The following is a 12,294-nucleotide window of genomic DNA, read 5'->3' as shown; positions in this document are numbered from 1 at the left end:
TTTATAAGTTAAGGTGACTATTATTCTGGTACCATCGCCAACGAGAACGCCAGCTTCGTCAGGTTTTTAATAATTTATTTCAGAACTTGTGCAACACAACACGCCAACTGATAGCAACAACAGGACGTGAAAAGAGAAAGTAAACTGCACTCTCTCTCACTCTCACTCTGCCGTCAGCCCCGAGGTGCGTTCAGGTACACCACGCAAATACACCCGCCACATTAGGACCCGATTTGTTACATTATTACAGGTATTATTTTTATTATGTATTATTATATTAATATTCCCATTTTTATTCATAATGTATTCTTTTTGCTCTTTGTAAATGCTTTTTGCAATAGTAACAGCAGGATTTATTTAGGATTTTGTAAAATAGCGCTGGGCTGGTGTGACTAGAAGAATGGATTCCACTGCCGGTTAAAGCAATAATGATGCCCGTCCCGAATTAATTAGACCAAAACTTTCTCTTCCTCAACACGTTACCTTTAAATTTTCAATGAGAACGTAGGTCTTAGCTTTCTTTAGGTGGTGAAAATATGCCTGAGAGATCAGAAAAACAACAAATTGCAACTTGCTACCAGGGGGATCCAAAAAACGTAACATTCAAACAACCTGGCATTTTTAACAGATTTAGTGAAGGTTTTCGGGCTGTGGAACGAATTAATGGAAATATATTCCATATATGTATTCTTATGGGAAAATCCTGCTCAACATACGATCATTTCGACTTACAAACAAGGTATTGGAACGAATTAACTTCATATGTAGAGGTACCACTGTACTGGATGTCAGCACTGTGTAGGATGACATGGAACTCGATGTAGTCTATGGCCAGTGTTGTTAATAACGGAGTTTTTTTTTTCTTTTTTTCAGCAATGAGTAATCAAATTACTGTTCCCATCTTTGCAACGCCATTACCATTACTGAGGATGTGAATGGGCGCGATACTACAATTTGGTTGAGCGAGTTGTCTAATCTTGTCACAGCTGCCTGGGAGAGATCAGAGCGGGAGGGGAGAGGAAGGAAGGGGGTGGTGATGCTGTTGCAAATGCGATGATGATTGGCTTGGTGACGCAGACCGTTAGCATAGCATTCGCGTTCTCATTAGCATTCAGCGTGGCGAGCGTCATCTTAAACTGTTGGGTTGGTACAATTAATTGAATATAATGTACTGTTTTCCTCCTGAGTGTACATTATCATCACCAAGTTAGCATTGTCCTTGTAGATGCTACAAAATATTAATAATTTGTGTTTTGTTTTTTTTTTTATTACCAAAAATAGTCACTAAACCCTAAACTTGATTGACATTCCCAAAAACGTTGCGTGATGTTTTTTAATTAAAACAACTAGTGCAGGGACTAGAGAGGCAGGAAATTCAGTGCTTCACCTGCATATTGAAAAATATATCTAAATATATATATATTAAAGGTGTAACGGTAAACACAAGTCACGGTTCAGTACGTACCTTGGTATAGGGGTCACGGTTCAGTGCATCTTCAGTACAACACGAAAAAAACAAGGCTTTTTCCCCCCCTCACAGCATTTGAAAGTTAAAAGTTTGTATACCCCTACACTGTCATATAGCTGAAATTAAAAAATAATGTAAAAAGTGTAACCTACTCTTACAATGAGGTAACTGAGTTACTAACTCAATTACCTTTTGGGTGAATTTCATTTTTAAAGTAACACTGTCTATGGCATTGCTTGTTCTGATTTAGTCACAGTCGTGTCAGTTTTTTTTTCCTTTTTAACAGTAGAAGTATGGGCTAGAATCCCATTATGTTTTCTGTCTTTCTTTCTGTTGCAGGAGTTCCTGACAGGACGAAAACAAAAGAATTCCAGGTAGATTGTGTCACCTATAAAAGCAGGGCTGATATGAACACAAACGTATTGCTGTCAATTACATGCCATCTTTACTTTTCAGCCTGCAGTGGTTCATTTGCAAGGGCAGGAAACAACAATCCAAGTGAGAGAAGGTGGGTTGAACTTCTCAGCACGTCATCATTCTCTCCCCAATTAATGCCTCACAGTGAATTTATACTGTGCTGTATAAGGTTTGAGAATGCCTACCAGAGATGTTTAAAGTAACATTGGCCCTAACCTCTGTTTTTGTTTTTTTTCTTGGCTTGAAAACATGTTTAGATCTTTCTGAAGGTATCCTCAGGAACTGGAAGATGGTGTCTATACATCACCGTGTGTTTAAAATGCACTCTCGCTCTGGAGAGCTGGAGGTGCTGTTGGACGGTGTCTACTTCATATATAGTCAGGTAGAAGTGAGTACGGTCCCAGACGTAACTCTTATAATTTAATGTTAGTTATTTAATGTTCACATAGCTATACTTTATGAAACCTATTTGTGTAATGTAAGCCCATGTCAGATACTTAAATACCGAACATTTGAGCTGGACACAATATATCTTATTCAGCTGAGCCTTCACAGTCTTAAATTGAATCTCTCCCCTTGTCGGCAGGTGTACTACCTAAACTTCACAGACATTGCCAGCTATGAGGTAATGGTGGACTCCACCCCATTTCTCCGCTGCACCTGCAGCATTGAGACAGGCCAGCGCAAGTTCAACACCTGTTACACAGCTGGGGTGAGTCTGCTGCGTGCAGGCCAGAGAATATCTATACGCATAGTGTATGAGGATACGCTCATTAGTATGACCAACCATACCACTTTCCTGGGAAGTGTCAGACTTGGAGAGGTTCCATCTGCTGGACAGAACTAATAACTACACAAGTCAGCCCTTGTGATTTAAAGATTTCTGGAGATCCTGCATGATGACAAGCGTGATAAAGAATCGAACTATCAACACCGCGCAGTAAAAAGCACATGAACTGTTCTGCTTGTGCTTTCAGAGATTCAGTGTCTTGATGAGCTGAATGTCTGTTTGCTCATCAAAATCATGTCATTATTTATAGTCACCACCTTCTCTTCTCTTTCTTTGTAACAAAAAACAGTACTGCTAAAGCAGGTATTTTAACTTTTTTCTCCATCTGCCACAAATTGATTCCAAACAGTGATACTTCGTTTATTTAACTACATTTAATTTTACAACAGTAATACATACCTGTGGTTTACAGTAAGATTCAATACGGTTTGCCACACGGAGAAGAAAACTGAGCAATGAGTTTGTAACTTTTCCAGTCTTCCTCTCCTTCAGAGGCAACAAAAATGTTTTTTAAAATCATGAATAATGAAATATCATTAATGAAATAAAAGAGGGAACATTAAAAACATAACGCACATTAAAAAAATAACGATTGTAAATATGAATAATTAAATATCATTATTGAAATAAAAGAGGGAATCAACATTATTCGCGCATTAAAAAAATTAAGATTGTGTATTTGAGTTTGGCATGAGCAAAGAAGACCTCCAAGAGGAAAGGAAAAAATGAGAAACTCCAGTCAAGAGGGATTCCCAGAGCAACAGCACTATATATTTTGCACACATTTTGCACTACAATATCCCTGCAGAAAATCCATGGTATTTTTTTTTACTTGCAGTGCTATTGTTGACTTACAGTCTTACCGAGTGAATGCATACATGTTGAAAAAAAATTGTTTATATGTCTATGTACATATTGTATATAAAAATGGGATATACTTTTGTAAATTGAGTTGATTGATCGATTAAAATGTTTTGTTCTATCTAAATGCAAGTGTGTGATGTAATTTATGCTTCAATGGCCTCTGGTTAGTTTTCCTACTTTCATGTGGAACTTAGATGGCGCGGGCACTCAAGGATCTGCCCGTCTTTATCCCTAAAATATTGTGTTCACCAACTTAATTGCACACTGGAGAGTTCTTTTCAGAAGTCAGTGCCCTAATAAACAATTCTAAGCAAGTATCAATGTGACTGGCTCTATTTAAAAAAGAACTAAATAACATGCTTGGGTTTGTCTTGATGTTTCCGGGTACATAGTTTGGAAATCACTTCATCTATTTTGATAACTGGAGCGAAAGGAAACCACCAAAGATATTGTGGAAAAAGTCAAGGGAGCGTATGAACAATAATTTACGTATGATAAGGACAATGGAATGGGAGAGAATACAATAAGGGTAATAGAAACATGTATTGCATGTCTCTGAGTCAAGAAAAATGCTACATAAATGAGAGTTAAATTTGTTAGTAAAGAGCCAACGAGTGAGGTAATAAAAATATTCTCTAATATTTTTATTTGGGAATTAATGCTTTCAAACTGCTGTCTGACTAATCCTCAGACAGCAAATTACCATATAACACTGCATTAATAAAATTAATAGTGAGATGCTAATGTAGTTAGGATTGGGAAAAAAATGGTGTCACAAAAACTCAAGTATAGTGAATAATCACTGCCCACCTAGTTCATATGGATTGGACGTCTATCGCTGTCAATGCAGCCAGAGGGTTACTGTACTACTTGCAACAGATGTGGAATGCACATAAGACACAGTCTCCCCTGAAAGAAGTTAGATGAAAAATCAACATTAAGAATATCATTGGATATCTATTCATGAGAACTGAATTTCTGTTCCAAAGAGGTGTCAATGCAACTGAAAAGGCTCATTCAGCTCTGAAACGGACCCAAAACAAGCAGAAACTTGATGACACAATCTATAACCAGGGAGGAATGCACTGGCCAGCACCAGAATAGCTGGAAAACCACTGATGACAACTGAAGAATAAAGTGGATAATCACAGAACTTTACTGAACGGGAAACATTTCAAAATATATAACCAAGTCAAGAATTCTACCAAGATGATTGGTGTATTATATTCTATCTCTACAAGAACAGATTCCAGAGGGTGAACATCAGGTCAAAATCACTTGGAAAAAAAACACAAATCTGACCATGCCTTCATGTGTGCAATCAGGTTCTTTATGTGGTGTCCGAGACAAATACAGTATACAGCAGTGTATGAACTGAATTCACCTTCAAGGGGGTATAATACGTACTTCAAACCACTCTTTTATATCGCCTATTCTCATTAGTTGAACCCACAGTATCTCAGCTGATATTAAGTGAGAATGCGAAAATCCTAGACAAGGGTCAGCAACCCATGGCTTGCAAGCTACATGTGGCTATTTCCTTCCTCTGCTGTGGTTTCCTGTGGTTATTGTTTGCCATTGAGTTATATTACTTTTTGCGAGGGAGCTGTAGTACGGACCAGGACTAATGGTTCTTAAATGACGGATGTGCGTGATTAGTCATTTAACCGCCTACTCATAATTAAACACTAAACATTTTACTAGTCGGTTAAAAGCAAGATCATACATCTTGAACCCCTTTCAGACATACTCTGAAAACCGGTTAAGTCCCGGGACTTAAATCAACTGACACGGAGATGACACGGACGTTAACCGGGTCACGTCCTAGTATAGTGTCCGTGACTTCACCGGGATGCGGCATGCATGAAAGCAGCCAGTTAATTCCCCGGTCACAGTGCGTAAGCTGAGGACATAAATATCATGGCGGGCCGATCGTAATTTACTCTTTCTTCGCGGTAACACGAAAAGCAGTAAAAAAGATCGCAATTATCAACAAGGCAAACTGAAAAGATAGCAAAAATAAACTGGAAACATAGCGAAATTAATTTGCTATTGAATCTTAGAGTCGAGGAAGAGACAGCCCATCGTCCATCTTTGGAAATATGTGCTTTACTTTGTTGCCGATGCCGACAAAAAAATGATGTAATGTCCGGGTTGTAAAATTCCTTCCCTCGCCCTCCACGTACGGAGAGCGCCAAGTCGCCAACACAGGACAAGTCTTTTTTTTTTTTTTCTTTTTAGTAACCTGTCCTGTTCAGCTGTTTGACATGGAGAATTGAAGTCTAAGTGTCCGGTTCGTCTGAACAGTTTGAACACCGCCCCACCGGCAGTCCCAGTACCGGGACTCCCCACCCAAGCGGGAATTTTTGGAGTGTTACATTGATCCCGAAATCAGAGATGTAAATTACATCACTACCGGTTAAGAGCACTTCAGTTTTTAAGTCAGAAAACAAGATTGGGATTATTGTGAAAGCTATTCTTGCACCTGCCTTGCCCTGATAGCAACCATTTCTGTACTTACTGCATTTAAAGACCGCAGGAAGAGAGGGTGAACATAGATATGAAGAGGAAACACCAGCGCATTGTTGTGGTTTACAGACATGTCTATGTAGTGGACATGTTGGTGAATTTGATGTTTAAATTTGAAAATAAGACGTAACTTTTACATTCTTCAACCAATTTGCATCAGGCTTTTTAATTGTCAATGCCAAAGCATGTGCTATCAGCATAAAATTCAAGATGTTGCATGTAGAACTGTAATTTCATTTTCTTTGCAGGAGTTCATTGATTACATAAAGAAAATATATTATTGTTTGTTTACTTGCTAAACAATATTAAACTAAACCTAAGTATGAAGGCAAAAAAAACATTATATGGAGAGTTATGTAATTTTAAATAGGGGTTTGTTAATGTTTACAATGTAGTTGTAGTGCAGGTTTGGTTAGCAGCAATTTGCCACCAGATATTTGAATTGATGTTCCCAGGTCTTGATAAAGTGTAAGGTGATGTCAGTAATAGCCTCTTGAGTTCAAACTAATACAAAACAAAGAATTCTGAACAGTTAAAACAAAATTGTCATTCCTGAACGGTAAATCTAAAAGTAAAGACATCAATCAACTAATGTTGATACTTTGCAGTATTTTAAGCACAACAAATATTTTTTGTTTATTTGTATCCTTTGAGACATTCGAGCGGATCTAAAAATGTCAAATTAAAACGAAGGAGAAAATACTCAAAACCCTTCTTCTCGGTCAATATCTGGTAAGTTTTTTGTTTTCATATAGCCAGCAGATAAAGATGTGGGAAGTGGAGCTGTGTAGGGGATGATAACAAACTGATGACAGGAACAGGAAACTTGCGGCTTCTGGGATGGTTTTATATTGATCAGTATTTATACGAATTATACTCATTCAAAAAACACTCAAAGAAAGCATTAATGTTTTTTGCTCTTGGTTCATGTGCTCTGCATCACTGTTTACCAATACTAACACCTGGGCTTTTTTTTTTTTATGCCTCTTTATACGACGTCAGTTGCTTCCCAACTCCTCCACGATGTGCATAGTCATTTTTCCTCAAGGATTTAATCCCCCCACATACATTTCCTTATGAATATCACATTCATATTTGTCTTCAAATAAAACTCACAAAAGTGAGCTAAAACCTAATATCTGAAGTCAGGATAAAATATTGTTCTTGAATCTATAAAACGGATTCAGCATGTCATGAAAGATTAAAACAAACATTTTGTTTGTGTAAAAGCCTACAAGGCCATTTTTAGTCAAAAAGATTATTTACTCTCCATGAATTAATTGTCTAAAAATAGCATGCCAAAGGCTATCTGGTGTCCACAGCTGTTTTCTTCCTCCCTTTTTAATGAAGTGTAGCAGTAAAAGGGTGTGGAAGAGAATGACAGAACCAACAGCAGAAACATGGTTAAACATATGTTTGCTTATCTCCTTCTATGGTCACTAAGCCACGAGCTTTATGGAGCAGGAAAAATGGATGATGGTCTAAAGGTAAGATCCTCGTTAATTCTATTATATATAAATTTCTTGTTTGATCTTAAAACTTTATAATAATGATGACTATTTAATTTCAAGCCAAAATCTTGGAGTAACCAGAACCTCGCTTCGGTTCCTTTGGATTTGAATGTACATCTGAGAAACCTCGATCTATCCAACAATTTAATCAGACGGTTGCACAAACTTGATTTGCCATACTTGGAGCAGCTGGACTTGAGCAGCAACCAGCTGGAGCTCATCTCTGATGGAGCTTTAGTAGACCTGACTCATCTTAAGGAGTTGAATTTGTCCATGAACTCACTGAACAACAACTATGACAGAAACAGCAAAGCACTACAATCCATTGGTGGCCTGAAGAGTTTGGACATATCACTTAACAGTTTGGGCTATGAAGCTGTGAAACTGTATCTACAAAACAAATCTTCACTTGAGCTACTTAAGATGAGTGGCAATTCTTTAACATGGCTCACACACGACTTGTTCAAAGAGAGTGAGGGTATAATGAACCTTAGTATTGATGACAATATAATATCAGCGATTGATCCAGGAACATTTGAACCGCTGAAAAACCTAGAAAATCTTAACCTAGCCAAAAATAACCTCCCTCACATATGTGATTTCAAACTACAGCAAGTTAAATATTTAAATATAAGTAGAAATTCTATTGAGTTCTTTGTTACTACAGAGGATAATCACATGTACAGTCTTGAAATACTTGACCTTAGTCATAACAGACTACTATATTTCCCAATTCTTCCCACCTTCAACCAATTGAAATACCTTTATTTACATCACAATATAATGGGGACCTTAATGTCCGAAGCATCAATGGTATCAGACGCCAATTCCCTTTATAATGAAGTTGTCAGAAAGGGTGCTGTTGGAATTATAAAAAATTATCTTCACTCAAACTGGAGACTCATGCCAATAATCTTTATTGACCTCAGCTATAACTACTTCACATCTTTCCCAATGGAAACATTAAGCCTTCTCCCATCTTTGGAAGGGCTCAATTTCAGTTTTAACTGCGTGCAAAATCTCACATGGAATGTCCGGCACGACAGTGCATTTGAATACTATAGGCAGCTTTATTTTCCCTCCTTAAAGTACCTCAACATGCAAAGCAATGGACTAGTATCTGTTTCGCCACTCTTTCTCCAGGCCCTCACACAAGTTGAGACAATAAATCTCCAAGACAACTCACTGCAGCCTTGTGCTCCCGTGGGCCAAGTGCACAGCTCCTCATCACCACAGCAACTAAACGTGAACTCATCCTGTGTTGCCTTTGGAAATGTGAGAACGCTCAAACATCTGAACCTTGAAGACAACAACATAAAGATTCTTTATGTGAAAGCATTCCAGAAAAGCTCTTTACTGTCCCTAAACCTGGCAAGGAATTCGCACATGGTCATGCAAATTGGTTCACTGGATGACATTAAGGAAACTCTTCAGTCATTGACTATTAGTGAACTGAACATCACCAATAATGATCTGTTCTTGCCTTGCATGCCAATGTTAATGCATCTGAATATGTCCAACAATAATCTAAATGTTTTACCGCAAAGTTTGAATTGCTCTCCTCTGAGGGAACTCAGCATAAAGAATAACGCTTTTGTGTCTTTAAACTACTCATTGATTCAGGCGTTATCAGCAAACCTTCAAGTTATATACATTAGTCAAAACTACTTTACTTGTTGTGATAGTCAGTGGCTGGACATCCTCAATAACTCAAGGATTAAAATGCCGGACATCAGCCACACCAAATGCGTTCTCGGTGGCAGAACAGTACTAATTGAAGAGTATTTGAAAAATCCTTCATTGCTTTGTACAAGTAGAATCAAAGGGATTCAATTGGGACAAACAATTATAGTTGTTTTGTTTGTAGGTGTACTGATAACAGTGCTGATTATGTTCACCTGGAAAGTGTGCACCTAAAAAATACTTCCAACCATTGCACACTGAATAACTCGAAGCAGCTATACATTATTTTTATTTTTATTTTTTTTTCCAGATTTAAATATCCGTTTAGTAAATGTTTATGACTGCATGACGTCAGAAACTCAAGTCCAATTGGACTTTTTGTATTTTCAAATTATGTCTCTCATAGTTAAATTGTACCTATCAAGACAATTACAGATCTCTGCCATCATTTTAAGTGGGAGAACTTGCACAATCTGATGCTGTCTAAGTACTTTTTTTTTTTTTGCCCCAGTGTAATTAGTACCGACATTTCCAACACTAAAAACACTGTTGTTAAGGAGAATATCTTATGTTATCGATTGATGAAATCTACCACCTAGCCATCCAAGTTTTTTGTTTTCCCTGAACGCATCTGTTTTTACAAGCATTGTACACAAATTGCCCCCTGCAGGCCATTAGTAAGAATGCTAGACACATTTGGACAGTAATGACTTCATTTTTGTCTGTTACTAAAAACACATCTTCCAGAAAATACACACGTTATGACTACTGTTGATGAAATCAGAAGTGTTCCTTTTGTGTCAAATCAATGTGAAATTGTAATTTCTTTGCATTATAAAACTTACCAGTAAACATGTATTCTGGAGCACATTGAGGTCAATCGCTCAAGTATTCAAAAAAGGTAATAAATGATAAAGGGAATTTACTTTTACTTCAATAGTCTAACCGCAAATGCATGCATGATCCATTCGGTGAGAGATGGGAAAAGTATGGTCACTTGTTGCAAATCAGTAAACCATTTTATGTTTTTTTAGAGATTGTTTCACCATCTCAGTCAGGAAACACAATAAAACAGTGGTCAGCTATTATGCCCTTGTTTTTGGAGACATGTGCATCTCATGATCAGTGATACTGAAACCCATTACGCATGATTCCAGTATTGTAGTCAAAAAGTACCACAATGGTCTTGAGCATTCACAACAGCCTCAACCAAACTGTGGATCCTTATCAGATAGCATCTTGCAAGTGTGTGGATTCTTATTAGATAGCATCTTGCAGGTCTGTACGCGAAAGAGATTATACTGGATGTAGGTGTAAGATAAGAATTACATTGTTTTCTCCTTCTGTCGTGGGGAATAACAGAGGCTGAAACTAAAATATAACTGTATATTTCGCGAGCGGCAAATTTGCAAAGACTAACATATGTAGCTTAATGCTCTGAATAGAATCTTGAACACAGTCAGCTATTGTATTTAGTGTTTCCTTATTTATGGTAAATTCAGGTGTATGTTGCTGAACTACTTCTCTTACTTGTACACCAGTCACATTCTTTAATTGCTCCTTATTATACATAGTACATTGTATTCCTATCCAGATAATTTTTTAATATTTCTCCATTTGTCATATTTTCTTGCTATACAGTATGTGTAACAATGAAAAAATGACAATTTAATATGTGGACATATTTAAAACAATCAGCCGATTTTATTGTCTGCCATAATCCAATTTAGTCCAAGGGCTTTCAATTGATTTAATACAAAATTATCAACACATTTAACACTACTGCTGTCAATGTCACTGACCCATAAGAATTCACTGTTATTCCTCCCAGTTTAAATGAATTGGGCATCCATCGTTGTGCAAGCATGACCCAGTTTAGGAAGTGGTACAAGCACATGGTTTTCACAGGGTATAGTGAAGAAGAAGGGGTTCAATTATAGGGGGTTTTCACATATCTGTTATTGGCTAAGTCCAGTTTATTTTTGTTTATCTTGCATCTTATGCATATGGTTATTTAGTTTATTTCTTTGTGAATATGAGGACTAGTTCCATAGGGTGGACAGATATAATTAAGGAATAGAAATGGGGGTAGGTTTTAATAAGCAAATGCTTCATCCTACTCCTTTTTGGACACAATGAATAAATTCTGACCTTGTTTAGTATTATCATTATTATTATTATTGTCTTAACTATTGTTGCTGTTATCTTGAGAATATAATTGGTTCTGTCTAATTTTTTGTTTTTCGTTTTTTTTTTTTTTTGTCTATTATTTTTATTTTCTCATGTCCAAATAAAGCATTCATTCATTCATTCATTCATTCAATGGCAGACAATGAGTTGATAGTAAAGAGCTTAGTTTTTAACACTTTATTAATTTATAGAATATTTTTTTCTGATTAATAATTAAAATACAGTACATTATGTTTGAGGACTGGCATCACAAATATGTGGAGATTACCATAAGCCAGGGGTGGGCAAACCAGTCCTCGAGGGCCGCAGTGGGTCCTGGTCTTTGTTCCAACTGATTCAGCACAGACAGTTTAACCAATGAGGTTTCAGTGGAAACAAGAAGCACCTGACGGCAATCAACTGATTGCACTTGTAAGAAACCAGATTGGTGAAAGGCTGTCCTCATGATGGGTATGAACAAAAACCTGCACCCACTGCGGCCCTTTGTGGAATAGTTTGCCCACCCCTGCCATAAGCGGAGTTTAAGGGGGGCCAGGAGGTCCAGACCCCCCTGGTGGCCGAAAAGTGTCATTGCATGTAATTGACTTTCCTATATGTTGTAAAGCAATAAAACAAATAAAATGAATGAAATGAACAACAAACGATATTTTTATAATGGGTCAAAAAAAAAATTGAACAGATCATGTGACGAGCACCTTAGACTTTCATTTGATTTGAATATTAATTTTTTTTTTTAAATAGGGGAGGGCAATTTTATTTTTCAAACGATTTTTTTCTTTGTTTGAATTTTTTTTTTTTTTTTTTTTTTGATTGAAGCAACTTTTTGGGGGATTGAATGATTT

The 12,294-nt window shown here is 37.0% G+C and overlaps 2 protein-coding genes and 1 long non-coding RNA gene across 4 annotated transcripts in view; 2 read left to right on the top strand and 1 right to left on the bottom strand.

Annotated features, from left to right (window-relative positions):
• The window catches only part of eda (ectodysplasin A), a 28,531-nt gene extending 24,910 nt beyond the window's left edge, over positions 1 to 3,621 (top strand). Inside the window, exons 5-8 of one of the 2 annotated variants that reach the window (XM_057850781.1) lie at positions 1,808 to 1,842; positions 1,925 to 1,976; positions 2,143 to 2,267; positions 2,472 to 3,621. In XM_057850781.1, the coding sequence (XP_057706764.1) occupies positions 1,808 to 1,842; positions 1,925 to 1,976; positions 2,143 to 2,267; positions 2,472 to 2,732 (473 nt within the window). In that variant the 3' untranslated portion in view covers positions 2,733 to 3,621. Of the gene's footprint in view, positions 1 to 1,807; positions 1,843 to 1,924; positions 1,977 to 2,142; positions 2,274 to 2,471 lie in introns of both variants that reach the window. The other variant, XM_057850780.1, reaches the window with a different exon arrangement.
• LOC130924317 (uncharacterized) overlaps positions 1 to 12,294 on the bottom strand; it is a 46,312-nt gene that overhangs the window by 32,562 nt on the left and 1,456 nt on the right. The window lies entirely within an intron of this gene.
• Positions 7,454 to 11,977, top strand: LOC130924313 (transforming growth factor beta activator LRRC33-like). The gene is made up of 2 exons (XM_057850779.1): positions 7,454 to 7,555; positions 7,640 to 11,977. Exons 1-2 carry the CDS (start codon positions 7,469 to 7,471, stop codon positions 9,494 to 9,496), a joined length of 1,944 nt encoding a protein of 647 aa, XP_057706762.1. The 5' UTR covers positions 7,454 to 7,468; the 3' UTR covers positions 9,497 to 11,977.

The sequence above is a fragment of the Corythoichthys intestinalis genome, chromosome 11 (assembly GCF_030265065.1).
Source record: "Corythoichthys intestinalis isolate RoL2023-P3 chromosome 11, ASM3026506v1, whole genome shotgun sequence".
NCBI lineage: Eukaryota > Metazoa > Chordata > Actinopteri > Syngnathiformes > Syngnathidae > Corythoichthys > Corythoichthys intestinalis.
Note: the sequence above shows the minus strand (reverse complement) of the source record. Positions and strands in the feature narration are given on the sequence as shown.